This window comes from Schistocerca cancellata, chromosome 9 (assembly GCF_023864275.1).
Source record: "Schistocerca cancellata isolate TAMUIC-IGC-003103 chromosome 9, iqSchCanc2.1, whole genome shotgun sequence".
Lineage (NCBI taxonomy): Eukaryota > Metazoa > Arthropoda > Insecta > Orthoptera > Acrididae > Schistocerca > Schistocerca cancellata.
Window position 1 is genome coordinate 220,370,217 of NC_064634.1, and position 22,394 is coordinate 220,392,610.

General features: G+C 41.1%; 2 protein-coding genes across 3 annotated transcripts in view; both read right to left on the reverse strand.

The window, feature by feature from the left end:
- The window catches only part of LOC126101297 (uncharacterized), a 557,599-nt gene that overhangs the window by 227,964 nt on the left and 307,241 nt on the right, over nucleotides 1-22,394 (reverse strand). The window lies entirely within an intron of this gene.
- Nucleotides 1-22,394, reverse strand: part of LOC126100743 (cuticle protein 7-like) — a 200,190-nt gene that overhangs the window by 72,206 nt on the left and 105,590 nt on the right. Inside the window, exon 2 of one of the 2 annotated variants that reach the window (XM_049911367.1) lies at nucleotides 19,576-19,755. The exons of the other annotated variant lie outside the window; for it this stretch is intronic. Within the exon in view, the coding sequence (XP_049767324.1) occupies nucleotides 19,576-19,755 (180 nt within the window). The remainder of the gene's footprint in view (nucleotides 1-19,575; nucleotides 19,756-22,394) is intronic. 2 annotated transcript variants of the gene reach the window in all.

Consider the following 22,394-nt stretch of genomic DNA (forward strand, 5'->3'; position numbering starts at 1 on the left):
GACTCTGTGGCTGATCGAACTCGCAGTTAGAAGTTAATAGTTAGCAGTGATGGTGGTTAGCAGTGTTAATGCTAGCAGACGGTCTGGACGTGTGTCCGTCATGGAGATTTAGCATTGGTTGGACATGGAATGCAAAATGATGACTGATGTATTTGCTAACGCTTGAATAAGGGAATTATTGACGATTATCTTATTTTGGAACTGGAGTCACATGATTACATTGTTTGCTCGGCAACAAAATCTTTCCTTTGCTAACCAAATGCCTATTAATAGTTAGAACCTACAGTAGTTAGAATATTTTTATTTAGCTGGCTGTAGTTGCTGCTTGCTCTATTTGTTGTAGTTCGTGTCATGAAGATTTTCTGTGTGGTAAGTGACTTCTGAAATGTATAGGTTATTGTTAGGATCTCTTCTTAATTCAGGGTCATTCTTTTTTGTTAATTATTTGATGTCAGATTGCGATGCGTTTGTATATTGTGGGTCATAAATGAATAGGATAAGTTTGAATTGTATTTGTCAGGGAAAATTCTGTAGGCCAGCGAAATGATAAAAAAAATACCAATGAGATTGTACGTTCAGTTTCACTCAGCAGTTTAAGAAGATTCAGTTGCACTCAGCAATTTCATCTCGTGTTAAAGACTAGAGGTGTCAGTCATTAGGTTCAGTTTCATTCAGAAGTTTAAGTAAAAACACAGAAGTTTCACCCGTCGAACCTTACCCGAGAATACTTCACTGGAATCTTCTGATTTTCAAGTAGTTTGAATAATTAGTAGATGATTAGAAATTAGTTATTGTTTACTGCTAGCACGTAATTGTATATGGAATTTCCTTTGTAGTTGTAGTTTCTTATGGTTGTCTTATATTGTAAAGACCAAAGCAGTTGTGGTATGAATATGGATTTGCACTAAGTATCTCGCAGTCGCTTTGGCAACTCATTACATATTGATTATTTTCAGGGCTAATTTAGTGTGTCTTCCTATTTTTACTTTTTAAATTTGTTTTTTCTTGTTATCGTGTGAAATACTGTGATAATTATGGCGTCTGAAAAGCGTAACACTAGGCTGCAAATCAGATTGAGAAATGACAAGCGTGGCGTGTTAGCATCGCCTAGTAACGAAGTGACAAATATTCAAGACAATGATTTGGTAACTGTGCATAAGGACATGGACCAGGTAATAAACAATGGGGAAGAAAGTGAAACAATCAGTGAACAGGGAACTATTTTCGATCGATCGGTCGGAAGCAATTCGCCTCATGAATGCGAAATAACAGAACCAAATTTGCAAATACAGTAGATTCAAGTTTTTCGTCATTGCACTTTTCTCCATTAAGTGAAGACTCATTCTCTTCTTTTCAAAATACGAATATTGCCGATGCAAATGCACTGCTCAAAACCACAAAGGATAATGTTTCGGTCACTAATACATTGTTATTGCAACTAATACAAAGTCATAAACAAACACAGTAACAAATGGAACAAAATCATGTGCGAACAAAGCAACAGCTTCAAAAATTAGACACAACGCTTGAACAAACACGTGAAGATTTAACTGCTGAGCTACTTAAAATCGAAATATCAAAAAATTTCTGAAAATGCTCACAAATTTATGTTTATACACACTCAGAATTTTTTTGATATTTCGATTCGATTTTAAGTAGCTCAGCAGTTAAATCTTCACGTGTTTGTTCAAGCGTTGTGTCTAACTGGAAACGACTGTTGATTAGTGATCAATACAAGTTGTTATGACGAACTGATAAAAGAGCTCGAGCCCGCAATACAATGGATAGCAGCTCACTACGTAAGTTAAATACATTAATAAATTAGCTGGAAATGCCCGACCGTGTTCACAGCTATAAAATTTCTCAACTATCGTAACCAATAAACTGCCTAATCGACTCAAACCTTCACTTTCCTAAATGCCAATTAGTTACAGAATTTAAATAAATGCCCTACAATTCTGTCTAAGACTAAGCCAAACTCTTTTCAAATTAGAGTCCAAGGAATGTGAAATATTTCAAACGCCCAACGAATGTGGGTGTACCAGCAAAAAAAAAAAAAGTTCAAATGTGTGTGAATGCCTAAGGGACCAAACTGCTGAGGACATCGGTTCCTGGACTTGCTCACTACTTAAACTAAGCTGAACAAACTTATGCTAAGAACAACACACACACCCAAGACCGAGGGAGGACTCTAGTCTCCTGTCAGGTGGGACAGCGCAATCCGTGACATGGCGCCTCTAACAGCGCGGCCACTACGCGCCGCGGCTGTACCGTCGGCCATACCCATGCAGACGCTGCTTCGTTCAATCCTCCCAAAGTGTGCCGCCTTTTCATTCTCTGTGACCCAGAGGATCATGGCCACTGATCTTACAGACCCTGTCACCGCTTCCAGAAAACTGCCGCCCATCCCCAATTCTCGGCGTCCCTACACACGAATAGTGCACACACATTGGTATCACATAAGAGCCTCATGTCATCAACAGTCCTTTACACGACTTATGATCCATAAGTTTGATTAAAATTCTGTTTGTGCCATTAGCTGTGTGCTAAAATTCCACACTACGAATGCATATAATAATAATTTTGGGGGCTATAGTTGGCCCTCTAATCAAAGTTTAAATATTTACAATTTCTGCTGGTAAAGGTGAAAATTGTTGATTTTCATGGTATCTTTACTGTTTGTGATACAATTATGATTACTACATCATTTTCATAGGATTTTGTTTCCTCCTTGCATTTCTGTTATTAGAATTCACTTATCTTCAATTGACAAAAAATAATGAATCTTAATATCTAATCGCTTCCAACATGTACTGCGTGCTGTTAGTATATGTGTCTTCATTCAAAAAAATAAGCTGCTTTTAATCATTTTTCCAACTAAAATGTCTCTCAAAGCTTGATTAATGAAGTTATTGGATATGTAAGTAGTTCTGTCGATGTGCCTACAAACTGAGTGCTCGTTTTCTATCACGGGATGAATGCTTTAAAAATTATAAATTATTTAGTGAGTTTATTGAAATCTATTTCTCTCTCTATCTTTTCTCATATAACATTTACACATCTTTATACCATATCTGTTTACCACTGGTTGAACCAAAAGTAGTGTGTAAGGAAATTATGGATAATACGTGGAAAGCATATTGGAAAGATAGGTCAGACTCATCAGCAGGAGGTGTGTTTACAATGTCTAGCAGAAGAATTAAGTCCAGTGAGGTCCAAAATGAATGCAGTTGCGAGCTAATATGGACATGAGCACCTAGTTTTGGTGGATTTAGAATTATATTCTGGAGTTTCTAGGGACCACTAGACTCAGACACATTAGTTGTAAAGTCATTCGAAGATAGCCTAAACTCGAGAACATGGAAATACATCGACTAGATGGTAATAGTAGACACCTACCCACCCTAGAACACTACGCATGCTATATTATCGGTAAGAGCCAACTATCTTGCGAAGTAATACTCAAAACTTTGTCTGACTACCTCGAACAACTGGTCCAACAATGGACATGCGAAAGAAGTAGTGTAGTCCTCCTAACTAACAGACTTCATCACCAAGAAAATTTCACACTTAGAGTGGGATTAGCGACTGTGCTGCTATCACAGGGACGATGGTAACCAACGAAAAACGTCGTCAAGATAGCTACAAGAGTATTTAAGACCGGTGCAGTTGATAGACATACTTTATCTACTCATTTAAAAAATGAACTGAGACCATTCAGTTCAGATCTTGCAAACCCCAGAAATTATGGCTGGAATTAAAAGACGTTACAAACCACTGTCTGAATAACTACACTCCAAGTAAAGTAATGACATCAACAAAGATGGCAAGGAACCCAACCTAGTTCAATGTTACCATTTGTAGAATGTTGTGGAAACAGAGACTAACGGAGACTACTACACTCTCGTTACAAAAAGATTACGGGAATACTAACAGATAAAAATGAATGACCATTAGTGTATTGGTAACAAGGGTCGTGCGTACAGCTGACAATAATTTTCCCGAACCTTTTATTCTGTCTCTATGGCCCCGTCTGATGCCGAAACTGAAGACAGCACAAAGAAAGCCGAAATGTTAAATTCGACAGTAAATTGGTTTTTGGAGGGGTCCACTTTGTCGTATTACCCAGACATGTCTTGCTGAAGCCTCAGCATCGTCAGTGGGCTTTTGGTTTCTAGGTATTAAACAGGTGATGGGATCTTGGCTACTTGTACACATATCAATTTGATTTTTTAAGAAAGTATTTCCAAATATGAGAACAAACTTTTGTATGTATATACGTTGTTACCACATTCTGTGGTTTTCCTGATCTTTTTGTGTTTTGCGTTACTCTCATTTTCCTTATAGTTTGTCATCTACAATTATTTAGAACTTAATATAGAAAAATTATTTACTTCTTAATTTTACAACTGGGAATGTTGTAGTTAGACGTATGTGGAACATTGTGTGTTTGTGTGTGTGTGTGTGTGTGTGTGTGTGTGTTAGCAATTTGTTTCGCTTATTTTTTCTGGTTTCTCCATTATCTTCACTGTGAAAAACTGTGCTACGTAACTTTCGATGTCGCTGTTTACAAACTACAAAAACAAAGTGTCTGAGAGTGGAAAAGCTAAATGTGTTCTTTGTGAGTGTATCTGCAATTTGTGCATGTGTGTGTGAGTGAATAGGTGAATGAGGTTGTTTTATTTATTCAATTATTATTATCTTTTTTTGTGTTCATAGCTGAGGCTTTGTGGGTCTTGTTTAATTATTTAGTTTTGCATCTGTGTGTGGGGGGGGGGTGGAGGGGGGATGAGTGTGGGTGGGTGGGTGGGTGTGTTTATTGGTTCTTTCAGGACAAAGAGAAGAGTTATGTTGCAGAGAGCTGTGTATTCATTTATTATCTGTTTTCCTTTGACTACAGCTTTTTGTGTTTTGTAATTTTCCTCCATTATTAGTTTTTGTGGGAGGGCTGATACTGTATCTGAGAATTTTCATATCTGTTTTGATGTACTTTTAAATGCTCCTCTGTGTTCTCTATATATCTGGTATTGAAGATTCTACTTGTCTGCCCTCTATAAATTGATTAACAGTCCTGGCATGTCAACTAGTAGATACCATGTGTGTTTTGTTTGTCTGTGTTTGTACTGGTTGACCTTTGTTTTCTCTGCATTGATTTATCTGTTCTGCAGTCAATTGTTAGCTCTTGTGTTTCAGATCATGTTACCTATTCTGTGGACTGCTTTGTTGTAAGTGAGAGAGAACCATTTGATTGTTGTTGTTAGTGTTTTGTCCATGTACAGTTTGTGTTCTGTGTGTTTATGTACTGTGTGTGTAATTTTGTGTGTCTGTGTGTTGGTGACGAGCTGTTTGTCTTAGTCTGCTATGCGCCCCCTTTATTTGTGTTATGATTTTGTGATTTTTGTAGTTGTCTACATTGAGCTGAGTTTTGTTCAGAATGAGAAACACGTATTGGAAATCGGCTAGTTTGTACGTGATTGGATGATTAGAGTATTTGTGTATGCGTGTGATTGTGATGGTGAATTTCCTGAATATGGAGAACAAGTGTTGGCTGTTGTGTCTGTGTACTGTGAGGTCAAGGAAATTTAACATTTTGTTGTTTCCTGTTTCTGTGGTGAATTTTATTTTTGCATAAACTATGTTTATGACACTGTGATGTTGGATGCGACTGAGTGTGTCACGTAGAAGGCATATGATGTCATCTACATGTGTTATTTAGTTTGTGTGAGTTTGTATATGTGGGTGGGTGGTTGTTTGTGTTTAAGCATTGTTACCGTCTGATATTTTTTGACGGTAAAGAACAGTGCTATGTTGCAGAGAGCTGTGTATTAATTTATTATTTGTTTTCCTGCAACAGTTTAATGAAGGCAGAACATCGTGTGACAACAAACCGAAACAACCTCGGGCTCGCACAAGCCGGTCTGACGACATGATCGAGAAAGTGGAGAGAATTGTTTTGGGGGAACGCCAAATGACTGTTGAACAGATCGCCTCCAGAGTTGGCATTTCTGTGGGTTCTGTGCACACAATCCTGCATGACGACCTGAAAATGCGTAAAGTGTCATCCAGGTTGGTGCCACGAATGCTGACGGGCGACCACATGGCTGCCCGTGTGGTATGTTGCCATGCAATGTTGACGCGCAACGACAGCATGGATGGGACTTTCTTTTCGTCGGTTGTGACAATGGATGAGACGTGGATGCCATTTTTCAATCCAGAAACAAAGCGCCAGTCAGCTCAATGGAAGCACACAGATTCACCGCCACCAAAAAAATTTCGGGTAACCGCCAGTGCTGAAAAAATGATGGTGTCCACGTTCTGGGACAGCGAGGGCGTAATCCTTACCCATTGCGTTCCAAAGGGCACTACGGTAACAGGTGCATCCTACGAAAATGTTTTGAAGAACAAATTCCTTCCTGCACTGCAACAAAAACGTCCGGGAAGGGCTGCGCATGTGCTGTTTCACCAAGACAACGCACCCGCACATCGAGCTAACGTTACGCAACAGTTTCTTCGTGATAACAACTTTGAAGTGATTCCTCATGCTCCCTACTCACCTGACCTGGCTCCTAGTGACTTTTGGCTTTTTCCAACAATGAAAGACACTCTCGTGGCCGCACATTCACCAGCTGTGCTGCTATTGCCTCAGCGATTTTCCAGTGGTCAAAACAGACTCCTAAAGAAGCCTTCGCCGCTGCCATGGAATCATGGCGTCAGCGTTGTGAAAAATGTGTACGTCTGCAGGGCGATTACGTCGAGACGTAAAGCCAGTTTCATCGATTTCGGGTGAGTAGTTAATTAGAAAAAAAAATCGGAGGCCTTAGAACTTGAATGCCCCTCGTATTACAGTTGTGTGAACGCTATAGTTCAACCAGTTCAATAACCCTACTGTATGTAAACGTAGGAGGCCGTTGTCACAGTCAATAAAATTCCAGTACAGTGCAGGATAAAGATCAAATTTCAAGAGGTGCACATACTGGCGAAACAGCGGTTTAGTTTGAGGGTGAAGATTAGAGAGGCTAATGAAATAAATATCCAAGCGATCCGACAATATGAATAGAGAAGACGGGTACCGACTTCCAGCGTCTTGGCTGCCAGCTTTGACAGCTTTGCAACAGGCGTGCTGTAGGCCGCAGCAGTTGAGGGTACACAGAGCGCTGATGCGGCCTAGTCGATACTAGGCAGTTAGTAAACAACGCTACGCTGTAGGCGCCACTGTGTCTCCTATTCGCCGATTTCCATCAATGGCCAGCAGTAAAGGAAACTCCAATGCAAAACGCCCATCGTTCTACCATTCCTAGACCGGCAAGGAAACTTGCTGTTCCAACAGGACAATGCACGTCCGCATGTATCCCGTGCCACCCAACGTGCTCTAGAAGGTGTAAGTCAACTACCCTGGCCAGCAAGATCTCCGGATCTGTCCCCCATTGAGCATGTTTGGGACTGGATGAAGCGTCGTCTCACGCGGTCTGCACGTCCAGCACGAACGCTGGTCCAACTGAGGCGCCAGATGGAAATGGCATGGCAAGCCGTTCCACAGGACTACATCCAGCATCTCTACGATCGTCTCCATGGGAGAATAGCAGCCTGCATTGCTGCGAAAGGTGGATATACACTGTACTAGTGCCGACATTGTGCATGCTCTGTTGCCTGTGTCTATGTGCCTGTGGTTCTGTCAGTGTGATCATGTGATGTATCTGACCCCAGGAATGTGTCAATAAAGTTTCCCCTTCCTGGGACAATGAATTCACGGTGTTCTTATTTCAATTTCCAGGAGTGTATATAAGTATCATTCAGCAGTTAGCAATACACCCTGAGGAAGGCGCCTTGCAACAGTCAACGGAACGTCGAAATTTTATAGATGACAATGCGGCCTCAAACCCAGAAGAATTTTATTGACAATAATTCTACCGTTGAAATAGTTGTGGACAAAGAGTTGCGACACAGCAATTACGCAATGGAACAGAGAGTCCTGGCCATGAATCTCTGCAATGTTGAACATGAGAACATCGTAACGGTAGTGGCGGACACACAAATGCAATCCGGTAAGTTGAATAGATGTAGTAATACTAGTCGACGAAACAGATCATCGACTGAATTCTAGCACTACCAACTCCAAAACTCACTAGAGGATACTATCAACGCAATTACTACGGTTGCAACAGCTGTTGCCTCATGTCCCAACGGTCACGTGCCATTCTCCATCTCAGAGTGGTATTTACAGTCCACGTCCTCTATTATTTGTTGTATGTATTCTTCCCCTATAATTTTTACCTTCTACAGCTCCCTCTGGTATCACGTAGGCTATTCCCGACCATATGTCCTATCATCATGTGCCTTCTTCTAGTCAGTATTTTCCACTCTTTTTTTCTCGCCGATCCTGCGGGGAACCCATTTCTTGTTTTATCAGTCAACCAAATCTCAACATTCTATTGCAACACGTCTCAGTCGCTTCACGTCCTTTCGTTTCTTTTGCATAGGGAACTTACTAGATTCTGTGAATGAATTAGTAACAAACTGCAAAATAAGTTTTAACTATGTGATTAGAAAAATGTCGAACTAGACAGAGTTTAAATAAACTAAGAATCGAAGTTAATTACTTTAAAATAGTATATCTCTATTAACGTAATTTCACAAGTTAAGAAGCTTGTTAGTTCGCTTACTCTGATCAATAACAAAGGATAATGAGACAATTTTCTTTCTACGGAGGCCATGGCTTTTGCGGAAAACTAGAATGTTTTAGGAAGCTGAATGTGAACATACTCTTTGGAAACAACTCCATTTCATTGTACCGTCTAAACTACCGAAACTAAGTTGAATAAGATCACGATTTCATTATGTGGCGTCCAGTAGAAGAGTTGGGCTTACGACATGCTTGGTTAAGACTTTTCAATTGCAGTCATGTTACTTTTCTACTACTGGACATGTTCAACCCACAATTGACGTAGATGCTGGCTAAGACCTTTTCGTCACATTGTTTTTCGTATCTCTGGTGAATATTTTTTAGGTCCACTTTATTTGACAATTGATGATGTGTACCATTTGGACTTCGATAACAGAGTAATTGGGGAATGTTGTCAGAACAGTAGAAAATCGTTGGTTGTTCTGGTAAAGTAATTAACTGGCGCAGGTGATTATTGACATTGTTGATCGAAAATTTAACAACACATCCCCACAATTTTCATAGTGTTACCATATGAGTTGTGCCATTTTTTCATCAAGAATCGATACAGACGGACACTAGTTCCTTGTCCAACATCAGCTGTACCTTTGTTCTCCACTGTTGTATGCACCCATTTTACTTTCTTTACATTTTAATTTACAGATATTTTAACTGTACATATGAAAATATAAAGCATCTGCTGGAAACTGTCTGAATGCTGTATTGTCCTTGAGGCTGGCAAAGGTGTTACTTACCCCGATGAAGGCCACCAGCAAAAGTGGCCGAAACGTTCGTACATCCATTTTTCAACATGATACGGCCAGCAGCAGGGAAGTTTATGGAAAAATAGTCATCGGTTATTCTTTGTATTCGCTCGCTAGTGTGAAGTTTCAATGTCAAGTTTTACTGCAGATATTGAAGCTTATAAATAGAGTGGTATTTGTATGTGCCAGGGTATAGTGATTATTATCAGACTGTTGTCAAAGACTAGTGATCTCACTGCTGATAACGATGCTAATCACACTTGCTGTCGCTATAGGTTTAAGTGTAATTTTATCTCGTGAGCCTTATGATCGGTGTGACACATTTAATTAAATGTGTAGAGTATTTATGGACGACGTAAATTTTGTCGCACCAAGAAATAAAAAACACACGTATTTGCAATTTATTTTTGCAGTGTGTAGCTGGAGTCGTTCCGTACAACACTGCTCGTCACGTCTTTCATACGACATACAGTATCGATTGAAAGCGTCAGTTTGTTCCCTATCACAAACAAGTTATTTTTGAAGCGGTGTGTTACCTGCTCATACGAAACAGTGATCCAAAATTAATCTACTGCAGTATTCGTTTTATCGACATGAATTGACAGAGACAGTAAATCACGAAGAATAAAGAGTACTCCAGTAGCGATAGCATTGTCCAGACCCGCACTGACAACTACTGCTCTGCAGCAGTGCTGCTCGGTCAGTGCTGGAGTACTGGTAATTTTCCGTGTTTCACTGCCCCTGTTAATACACACCGCTCATACGAATATCTCACTAGACGAATTTAGGACCACTCTTTCTAATGGGCACGCAAACTCCGCTTGAAAAATCATTTCTTTTGTAATTGGAAACAAACCGACGCTTTCCGTCGACACTGGACATCGCATCAGAGACACTGAGTATCGCATAAATATTTGTTTGGCTGACTCCACCTACACTCTTCAAAAACGAAACTGCAGAGGAAATGCGGCTAACGACTGGTAGGAGGGACACTCGGTGTATCTTCATCCATTCACCTTACATGTATATTCCATTATTGGGAGACTCTGAAAGCACTTGTGGCAATAGTGAGGTTACTAAAACGTCTTGTTTCTTCAAGAATTAATTTTTTTATTGTTTTTTTCTAAATTATAATCAACAGTACAAAAGTATTAATATACAACCAATACAAAAATAACGGTACAGACTGCACTTACACTAAAAGAAGGAAAATGTTTCACAAGGCAGTTTCTTCCGACGTGGCGCAGTACAGCAGGATTCGTATGGAGTGAACATTCATCTCACTAATAGGAACTTGGCTACATTATAATCACATGTCGTGGAATGGGGGAACTGGTTTCAAGGGAATAATAAATGCTTGCTGAAGTTAACAATACTGCACTTAAGATGCTAAGACAGCGTGCTTACGACGTTGCTTTTACGAGATCAGTAGAAGCTTATCACTAAGGGCGTGAGGAGATGTAGCGGAAGGCAGTCTATGCAATCTGGGCTCCAGCTGCTGTAGAAGAGGCACCCTCAGTAGTGACCGTAACCTCGTGGGAATCCTGCGTCAGGTGAAGCGCCGTAGCCTACAAAGGAGAAAGAAAAGCGTTAAAAACTAAACGCGAAGTAACAGATACTTCTACTAATCGTCCAATTTTCTGTAGTGTGTCGTGTTTCATAGCACTATTTATTCTTAGTTCTGTGGCTGCACTGGTTCTCAAAACGTCTTTGCAAACTCAAACGGTGTGCGATATCGGTATCCGAACTGTGAACACTGTCATTTGCAGGCAATGCCCTAACCGACTCCTACCCGACTTCACAGCTTCACGTCACTCAGTGCCTCTTCTCCTATCTTCCAACTTCCACTAAAGCTCTCCTAGATGCATTGCTGGACTAGAATTCCTCCTATCTCCCAGGAGTCCCAGTGCAACAAAGCATGCAGGAGAACTGCTGTATAGTTTGGAAGGGAGGAAAAGTCCTGGAGGAAGCGGTGCTGTGAATGTGGTAGTTAGGGTGCCTGGCTAGCTCAGTCAGTTAGGACACTACCTGCAAATGACAGGGTTGATTTCCGAATCGGCACACAGGTTAAATTGTCTGGTAGTAACAAAATAGCACACACTCCGCGACTGAGACGTTCATTCCGGTCCTGACTCTGTTTACAGCTCTGACACCAGCGTGTTGAAACTGCAAAGACTGAACGACTTCGAAATGGCCTTCATCGAAGGAGTCGTAATTAATTTTCGTTTTAATTTTATCCACATTTTGCAGTTGTGAACTTGACTGTATCCAATACACAGGAAGTTAGAATAACAATAGCTGCAATCACAACTTCACTAAATTAAACGATGCATTTCGGTCCCTATGGGTCCACCTTCAGGTGCAAATCGTCCAATACGTAATTTACGTTTGCTCTGGGGTAACATGAAATACGTTTTCCTGTTATGAGAAAGTTAGTTCTTAGGTTTGCATTCCGTGGATCGAGTGCAGAGAATATATGAGAAACAATGGGGAAAAACTCAGAAACTTGCCAAACAAACGAGGAAGAACATTTTAACCTTTTGAGGTCAGCATACATTCGTTTATTCATTCTGTCGCTGCACATCACGTCTTACCATTGGCTTCATTGTGTAGTACTATCAAATCACTTTGTATCCTGTTGATAACGTGTTTGGTTTCTAGCTTATGCTGCGTATTAACTGATTTTTCAAAGTGGTTGAGCCTGAAAGCATTATTCTAGGAAAAATGTTTTGAAATTTAGGCCTCTTTTCCCTGTATAGTAGGCAGAATGACTCGGCCATGATATTTTACACACTCCACTGCTGTCGAATTTTTGATTATCTATCTTTATGTCGTGAACTAATAAGTTTCCTAACTCATTGTTAATGGGGAACGCAACTGTTAATTGTAATGTGCGACGATAGAATGAACAACCAACGCATGCTGCCCTCAAAAACTTAAAAATGTTCTTCCTTGTCTGTTGCGTAAATTTCTTACTTTTTTCCACTGTTTCTCACATGTTTTCCGCATTTGATTCACGAAATACAAAATCAAATATCTAACATTTTCATAATAGGAGAAGACATTTCACCTTCCTCAAGAGCAAATGTTAATTGTGTGTTAGACTATTTGATTCTGAAAATGGACTCGCAGGATCCGAAATGTGTCGTGTAATTTAATAAAACACAAATTGCGACTGTAGGCATTTTTATTCAAACATTCTATTAATTTTCATGTTCATAAAGCAAGAATAACTAAAAGACAGAAATGAAGATATAACACCCCATCGATGAAGAGGTCATTAGATGTCGAGCACAAATCCGGACAGAACTAGGATGGAGAAGGAAATGAGTTACATCCTTTCCGATCAGCTATTCACGTTAAGCGATTTAACAGAAAGGGCAAACACTAAAACTTAATTTGTCAGACGGAGATATATACCCAGATTATCCCGAATGAGATGCTACATCCTTAACCACTACGTCATCTTGTTCATTACAGTAAATGCCACGTTGTTGCTGTTGTTGTGGTCTTCAGTCCGAAGAATGGTTCCATTTAGCTCTTCATGCTACTGTGTCCTGTGCAAGCCTCTTCATCTCCGAATAACTAATGCAACCTATATCCATTTGAACCTCCTTATTATATTCATTTCTTGGTCTCACCCTACAGTCACTATCACCCACACTTCCCCCAATTGCTAAACTGGTGATCCCTTGATATCTTAGAATGTGTCCTATCAGTCAACCCATCTTTTAGTCAAGTTGTGTCACACATTTCTTTTCTCCCTAATTCTATTCAGTTTCTCTTCATTAGTTACACAATCAATCCATCTAATCTTCAGCATTCTCCTGTAGCATCATATTTCAAAACTTCTATTTCTTCTTATCTGAACTCTTTATCATCCATGTTTCATTCCGTCCGAAACTACATTCCTTCAAAAAAGACTTCCTAATACCTACATGCGTATTCGACTTCAGCAAATTTATCTTCTTCATAGACTGGCAGTCTACATCTTATATTATCCTATCTACTTCGAGCAACATCACTTATTTTATTGCCCAAATAGTAAACAACTTTTACTGTGCCATTTCCTAATCTAATTCCCTATGCATCGCCTGATTTAATTCGACTACATTCTATTACCCATGTTTCGCTTTTTCTGTGTGTTTATCTTATATCCTCTTTTAAAGATACTGTCCATTACATTCAGTTACCGCTCCAAATCTTTTACTGCTTCTGAGAGAATTACAATTTCAACGGCAAACCATAAAGTTTTGTTTCTTCTCCCTGAACCTTAACTCCTTCATCAAATTTTTCTTGTGTTTTCTTTGCTGCTTGCTCGGATTAAAGATTGAATACCATCAGGGATAGGTTACAACCCTGTCTCACTCCCTTCTCAACCACTGCTTTCCTTCTGTGTCCACCGACTCTTACAGCTGCCATCTGGTTTCCGTACAAGTTGTAAACAACCTTTCGCTCTCTGTAATTTAGCTCTGTCACATTCAGAATTTTACAGAGTGTATCGCTGTCAACACTGTCAAAAGCTTTCTGTAAGTCTACAAATTCTAGTTTTCCTTTCCTTAACTTATCTTCCAAGTTTTAGGGTCAATACTATCTCATTCTTCCTACATTCTTCTGATCTTCCCTGAGGTCTGTTTCTAACAGTTTCTCCATTCTTCTGTAAATAATTCGTATGGATGTTTTTCAATCTTGACTTATTGAACAGATAGTTCGGTAATATTCACACGTGTCAGCACCTGCTTTCTTTGTAATTGTAATTATTAAATTCTTCCTGAAGTCAGAAGGTTTCTCCTCTGCCTCATACGTCTTGCACACCAGCTGGAATAGTTTTACCATGGCTGGTTTTTAGAAAGATATCGTTAATTCCGACGGAATGCTTCGTATACTGAAGAACATTCTAATTATCCCAAAAATCATAACATTTACCTATATCAAATTATATGCTCCGTAACGAAATTCGTAAAACTCTCTATTGAAGCTGACTCTTGATTGTACTTCAATTCGCGTACGAGTACATAGTATATGTTGTACAGGAGATGAACTCAAAAAATAAGCATCTATCTATTGAACAACTTAAATGCCATTTACAATGGATGTGCTGAAATGACATGGTGTACGGTCGGTTTGCGACGGACACAAACTCGTTTGTTCCGCCAGTGATGTTACCCTTTCTCCGTCTTTAGGATGTGGAGAAGCGTCTTGAGGACAACTGAGGGACTACTTGAAGATACGTGGACTTCAGCTTTCAAAAGTCGATTCTAGAAACCCAAGACCCCGTAAATACATGCGGAGATACGTTGTCCTAACTGCTGTTCCTTTAGGAACTGAGGAACAATGCCACCTCATTTTTACACTACTGGCCATTAAAATTGCTACAACACGAAGATGACGTGCTACAGACGCGAAATTTAAGCGACAGGAAGAAGATGCTGTGATATGCAAATGATTAGCTTTTCAGAGCATTCACACAAGGTTGGCGACACTTACAACGTGCTTACATGAGGAACGTTCCCAACCGATTTCTCATACACAAACAGCAGTTGACCGGCGTTGCCTGGTGAAAGTTGTTGTGATGCCACGTGTAAGGAGGAGAAATGCGTACCATCACGTTTCCGACTTTGATAACGGTCAGATTGTAGCCTATCGCGATTGCGGTTTATCGTATCGCGACATTGCTGCTCGCGTTGGTCGAGATCCAATGACTGTTAGCAAAATATGGAATCGGTGGGTTCAGGAGGGTAATTCGGAACGCCGCGCTGGATACCAACGGCCCCGTATCACTAGCAATCGATACGACAGGCATCTTATCCGCATGGCTGTAACGGATCGTGGATCCACGTCTCGATCCCTGTGTCAACAGATGGGGACGTTTGCAAGACAACAACCATCTGCACGGCAAGTTCTGACGACGTTTGCAGCGGCATGGACTATCAGCTCGGAGACCATGTCTGCGGTTGCCCTTGACGCTGCATCACAGACAGAAGCGCCTGCGATGGTGTACTCAACGACGAACCTGGGTGCACGAATGGCAAAACGTCATTTTTTCGGATGAATCCAGGTTCTGTTTACAGCATCATGATGGTCGCATCCGTGTTTGGTGACATCGCTGTGAATGCACATTGGAAGCGTGTATTCGTCATGGCCATATTGGCGTGATGGTATGGGGTGCCATTGGTTACACGTCTCGGTTACCTCTTGTTCGCATTGACTGCACTTTGAACAGTGGACGTTGCATTTCAGATGTGTTAGGACCCGTGGCTCTACCCTTCATTCGATCCCAGCGAAACCCTACATTTCAGCACGATAATGCACGACCGCGTGTTGCAGGTCCTGTACGGGCCTTTCTGGATACAGAAAATGTTCGACTGCTGCCCTGGCCAGCACATTCTCCTGATATATCACCAATTGAAAACGTCTGGTCAATGGTGGCCGAGCAACTGGCTCGTCACAATATGCCAGTCACTACTCTAGATGAACTGTGGTTTCGTGACGAAGCTGCATGGGCAGCGATACCTGTACACGCCATCCAAGCTCTGTTTGACTCAATGCCCAGACGTACCAAGGCCGTTATTACGGCCAGAGGTGGTTGTTCTGGGTACTGATTTCTCAGGATCTATGCAATCAAATTGGGTGATAATGTAATCACATGTCAGTTCTAGTATAATATATTTGTCCTATGAATAGCCGTTTATCATCTACATTTCTTCTTGGTGTAGCAGTTTTAATGGCCAGTAGTGTACAATCTGACAACAAAACAATAAATTCTGGGATCATGAAGTTCTGCGGAAGAAAAGTGTAGTGATAAGTCTTCGGCTGAATCTCTACTTGAATGCCGATTCGCCTCAAAACATAATATTTCATAATCCTTACAAACAGAAAACCTATCATTGTTGGTACACAATCACAATTTTTTATTAGTGCGCGATGATGCTCATACTCAGTCAAGTATGTAAGCCAAAATAGTACAGGGCTATTACAAATGATTGAAGCGATTTCATAAATTCACTGTAGCTCCATTCATTGACATATGGTCACGACACACTACAGATACGTAGAAAAACTCATAAATTTTTGTTCGGCTGAACCCGCACTTCAGGTTTCTGCCGCCAGAGCGCTCGAGAGCGCAGTGAGACAAAATGGCGAGAGGAGCCGAGAAAGCGTATGTCGTGCTTGAAATGCACTCACATCAGCCAGTCGTAACAGTGCAACGACACTTCAGGACGAAGTTCAACAAAGATACACCAACTGCTAACTCCATTCGGCGATGGTATGCGCAGTTTAAAGCTTCTGGATGCCTCTGTAAGGGGAAATCAAAGGGTCGGCCTGCAGTGAGCGAGGAAACGGTTGAACGCGTGCGGGCAAGTTTCACGCGTGTATCTGGACATGCTGGAAAATTGGCTCATGCCACAGCTGGAGACCGACAGCGCCGACTTCATCTTTCAACAGGATGGTGCTCCACCGCACTTCCATGATGATGTTCGGCATTTCTTGGAAAACCGATGGATCGGTCGTGGTGAAGATCATGATCAGCAATTCATATCATGGCCTCCACGCTCTCCCGACTTAACCCCATGCAATTTCTTTCTGTAGGGTTATGTGAAAGATTCAGTGTTTAAAACTCCTCTACCAAGAAACGTGCCAGAACTGCGAGCTGGCATCAACGATGCTTTCGAACTCATTGATGGGGACATGCTGCGCCGAGTGTGGGAGGAACTTGATTATCGGCTTGATGTCTGCCGAATCACTAAAGGGCCACATATCGAACATTTGTGAATGCCTAAAAAAACTTTTTGAGTTTTTGTATGTGTGTGCAAAGCATTGTGAAAATATCTCAAATAATAAAGTAATTGTAGAGCTTTGAAATCGCTTCAATCATTTGTAATAACCCTGTAATTGAGTAAGAGAGTGTCTCACCGTGGTGCGAGTGGTGCACGACGGGGTGGAAGCCGGACTTGTCGGCGTGGTACTTGACGGTGCGCACGCTGCCGTCCGCCTCCTTGAGCGAGTACTCGCCAGTCACCACGTCTCCGTCGCGGTGCTCCTTCTGGGAGTGGTGGTCCCCTGTGTGCCCGTCAGACACCCCGTACTCGAACTCGTACTTCGGGTACGCCTGCAAGAATACCAAAAATGGGGGTCACATAGTCTTAAGAATTAGTGTTAGAAGTGAGTTCTCTACAAACGAAAAACGAATTGTTATTCATTCACATCAGCTGCAGCTTCGCCAGTAAGGCGGCAGGGACAGAATTTAGTTGTTCTAGCAATAGCATTTGTTTATGTAATTTTATTTGTAATTGGTCTAGGAAACACTGAACGTGCTCCGTATTAATTTGTAGTACAGCTGAAGATCACAGCAAATTTATATTAGAACACACAGTAGCTCCTAGTTATGTTGAGAAATTCGCCTACTTTGTAAACTTTTTTCATCTTCTGATGTGAGCATAGTGTTGATATCACAAGGAAAGTCCGTCCGCAGGAAAAGAATGCATGTTTTAGATCCGCTTCTGACGCGAATATCTGGGGGAGTCTCTAACGCCTATACCGCGGGACTGAGGGAAGTGTTACACTTGTTAACGAACTGGACTCGCATTCGTCGGACGATGGTTCAAATCTACATCTGCCCATCGAGGTTTCCGGGTTTCCCTAAATCGCTTAAAGCAAATGCCACGATGCCTTTTCAAAAGGGCAGCGCCGATTTCTTTCCCCCATCCTTTCCTAATCCGAGTTTGTGCTTCGTCTCTAATCTTCCTTCCTTTCCTTTTCATATCGTGCTTCTGACTGTGCAAATTGTCAGTGGTGTGACGTAACGTCTGTCGCAAAACTACTGGGATAGATGCAGTCACACCTCTCGCGAATCGTCTTGCTGGTGCTGTTCCGAAATTACATAGGAGTAACAATCAACGTTAAATTTGCCCCAAATTATTGATAGATACTAAGTTTCGTTACAAGTGAAAGTTTTTTTCTGGTACCTTACTTAGATTTATTAATTTGCTTTTCTTAATTCCGTAGGAGAATGTGAGTCAGAGCTACCCGATCAAGGTAAGACTCACTATTTATTCCCCATAAAGCTAGTTAAAAATTCCAGCTTTAGTAAGTATTTATTTTAAGAAGGATAAAACGGAAGATCTCGGTAGGATGTAGATAATAATAAAATCTTACAGCGAATAGCTGCTCTACACAGTAACCAAAGGGCGCCTCAGGAAAGCCTTTCAATTTAAATTAAAATGTCATGGATTTGTTCCACGTTTTCAAGTCCTGTGAGAAGCTTGTCAAAACAGAACTTACCGAACCATGCAGCCCTTTCTGTACAGTAATTAAAGAAGTGTTCGCCAAGTGCAAACTGTTTTTCTGAGGACTATGCTCTGTAGTTTCTCATGAATGAGTCTATCATAACCAGCAGCTTATTTCGCAAGCTGTAGGATGTCTCACAATGTTCATAATTCGGTGATATGGGGAAGGAAGAGGTATGGTAAAAAGTGATGGACCAGTCTGAACTTTAAACCGTTATTCATACACAAGACTTATCCTATTACTGCTCCAATTGACTCAGTTTCCAACACATGTATGTGTCAAAGAGAGAGAAGAATTGTTGACATTAATATCGACTACTGGGAAACATGAGAAAGTCTCCATATAAGGGCATCCTAAAATATTTTCTCATTGGTTTACTGGACCACTGCTGACAATCAGAAAGGTCTTCTTCGTCTGCGCACAATGATACTTTCCAACGCAGTGTATTATGAGAGTTGTCTGTTACGTGTACCTGTTGAGTAAAGGTGACAATAATCGGCTTCTGTATAGAACAACATTATGTTTGTAAGGAAAAGAGAGATTGGAAGCCGACGCATAGACTGCTTTTCTAGAATTATATCAAGGGGACTACGAACATGCGACTCCGTCCGATGGACACTGTGAAGAGTCATGGAATTTAACTGAAGACTTTGGTGCGTCTTCTTCCACCGCCAGGATAGGAACAGCTACCTCCGAGAGCCACAGCAGAAGTATGCGTTAGTGACCTCGGCTACGAAAACGAGTATTGCTCGTAAACATTCTCACAGATCCAGTGCTGAGAATTCCTGAAGTTCTTTCCACCTTCACAAAACCGATTTACCTGCCAAACAAACTTCACATCGAAGAGACGTTAAGAAGCATTACCACGTAGTCGACGCTGTGTCCTCCATGTCCGTGTCCGTGGCCTCCATGTCCGGCGTGCTCCACGGTGACAGGGTGGGCAGGACCCACCACGGGACCCGTCTGGTGGGCGTACGAGTGGGCGTGGCCGCACATCGCTCGCTGACACGTGGCAGCCATCATCGCCAGCAACAGTGCAGCCATCTGCAAGGAAATACGTCAAGGAGCTTCATAGGCATCTGCAAAGTGATTTAATCCAAGAAGTATGGGAATTATCGTGATGATGTGATAACCACAAACATGGTATTTGCTACATAACTGTGGTCATTTATGAAGAACGACCATCAGCATTTAAGGTTGTACCATTTAAACGATGCTCCTACAAAACTTAAGTACCACTAGTTAATGAAGAACATGGCGTATTCTCACAATATATTAAAATAAGTTTTCTGATTTTGTTAAGGTGAATATGAAATCTGAAGTAAAATGGAAACAAACTTTCAACAGTATAATTTCTTTAGAAAGAAGTTATCCTTATTTTAGCATCTTTGTCTGCTCTGAAATTACGGCCATGAGGTACAAATGTAAGATTCACAAGCGAACACTGAAGTAGCGGGCATCAGCTTGTGACAGCGATTATGGTACCAATTGAACAGTTCACAGTGCAATGGCCACACAGGAACGTGACGTTTTATAGTGTCGCTCCATACGAAACTGAAAATGAAGGCGAAATTGCCATCAAATTTAATAAAAAATTCTCTCCCTTCTGTGGGGTTTCTACACATGTCGCCTCATCCCACCTATCTGTCGGTACTGGTTTCTATCTTCCCATGCTTCCACGTCTTCCTCTGATTCACATTTTGTCATGGCCTCCTTATCCCGTCCAAGCAGGCAACCATCCGTTTCCGTCTTCTTCTTCCCTGCAGATGGCACGTCAAGATGTTCTTCGACCATCTGCCATCCGTCATTCGCATTTATGGTCATACCAGACAAGCTGCCGTTCTTCTTTTCTATCTACGATGCTCCCTTTGCGTCCCTAATTGTATTTCTCGCCGAGATATTTTACACTATCTTCCGAGATAGTCCATTTCTACAACTCCCAACTTCTTTTCCTTTTTTTCCAGTTAGCTCATATCCCACTCGTATCCATAGGTCGTTATATGCTCTACAATACTTCTATAGGACACTTTCTTTTCCTACATGTCTTGATCTGCTGGCCTTTTACTGTTATGTTTCATACATTTTCTCCACTGCATAGGTATTCACTCTTTTCAGAATTTGCTTTCAGTCCGCATATTCTACCATGTTTTCATAGTATAAAGCATATATCATCTACTTCACTTGCCACTACTACCTGATCATGTGCGAAACAGCCAACAGACGTTGACTTCTGTGGACACCTGAGGAACGTTCTCTTGATCAGTTCAACCTTTTCCTCAGATGCCGATGACCACCCACTACTTGTCTCTTTATAAAGACTTCCTGTTTTCTTAAACTTCTATTCACACTCGTAAATTAATGTTCTATTAGGTGGAGCCGTGTTAAATGAGGTCCTCAATTTCCGACGCTCTGCGGTGGCGGACTCGCTCGTGCATAACTAAATCACGTAAGATGATTTCACCGTCGGTCTGGCAGCCATGCTTTTGGAGATCACTACAACAATAACAGCAACAACAAAAACCTCTTGAGTTGCTGTTTCCCTACACACGCTTGAAAGTATCTAGATCATTTTGAATGACTTGCTAGGAACTAGAAGTTTCTATGAAGTTAGAGGAGAAGAGGCTTCGTTTTACACCAGCAGTAATTTTTGATATCGCATGAAAGACCAATTACATTACATAAATGTACCTACAAAGTATAGGTGCAAGCAGTTCAAAATAAAAATAAAATAAAATTGATTAAACGCAAAAATTCCTGTATGCTGGTGCTCTGTCATGCCATATGGCACCTAAGCATAATGCATGCAGTTTCTCAGTCACAGCAAAATGGGACCAATGATGATTACAGAAAATTCAGAAAACTGTATGAATCCCTAATGTTCTGAATAATACTGTCAGAGAGATTAGTATTACATGAAGATAAGTACCCGTTAAAAATCAAGTTGCTTACACATCATGTCATGAATAAAAATAACAACAGTAGAATAAAGTGGTTGGTTGGTTGGCTTTGGGGAAGGAGACCAAACAGCGAGGTCATCGGTCTCATCGGATTAGGGAAGCACAGGGAAGGAAGTCAGTTTCAGAAGAACCATCCCGGCATTTGCCTGGAGCGATTTAGGGAAATCACGGAAAACCTAAATCAGGATGGCCGGACGTGGGATTGAACCGTCGTCCTCCCGAATGCGAGTCCAGTGTGCTAACCACTGCGCCACCTCGCTCGGTAGAATGAAGTGTAATAACATTTCGCTGAAATCGAACAACAGATTCACACGCTTGTAATATACTCAATTAGTCAACGTTTACGTATGAAATTGTGGAAGTTTTGTTCAATATCTTCTCATAATCTACGTCGCAACGTCACAATTGGTTTAGACTACAGTATATCATCTTCTATTACTTTTTAATTTTTCTGTACATATTATGTTCGTATTTGTGATACATCTTAAAACAAGCATAATTAAGCTCTGTAAGTTTACTATTTCTCGCATTTAGTGCACTAAATTTTCTTCGCTGGCCGCTCAAAGAACGAATACGTGAAATGAAACTAGAACATCTTAACTACATCAGTTATCTCGACATACAAGTGTTAAGTCGTATGGAGTGGTTACACGACATTGTGCTGAACGGGCACCCACACATGCGGCAAAATCAGAGTAACTGGCCACATATGATTAATAATATAAT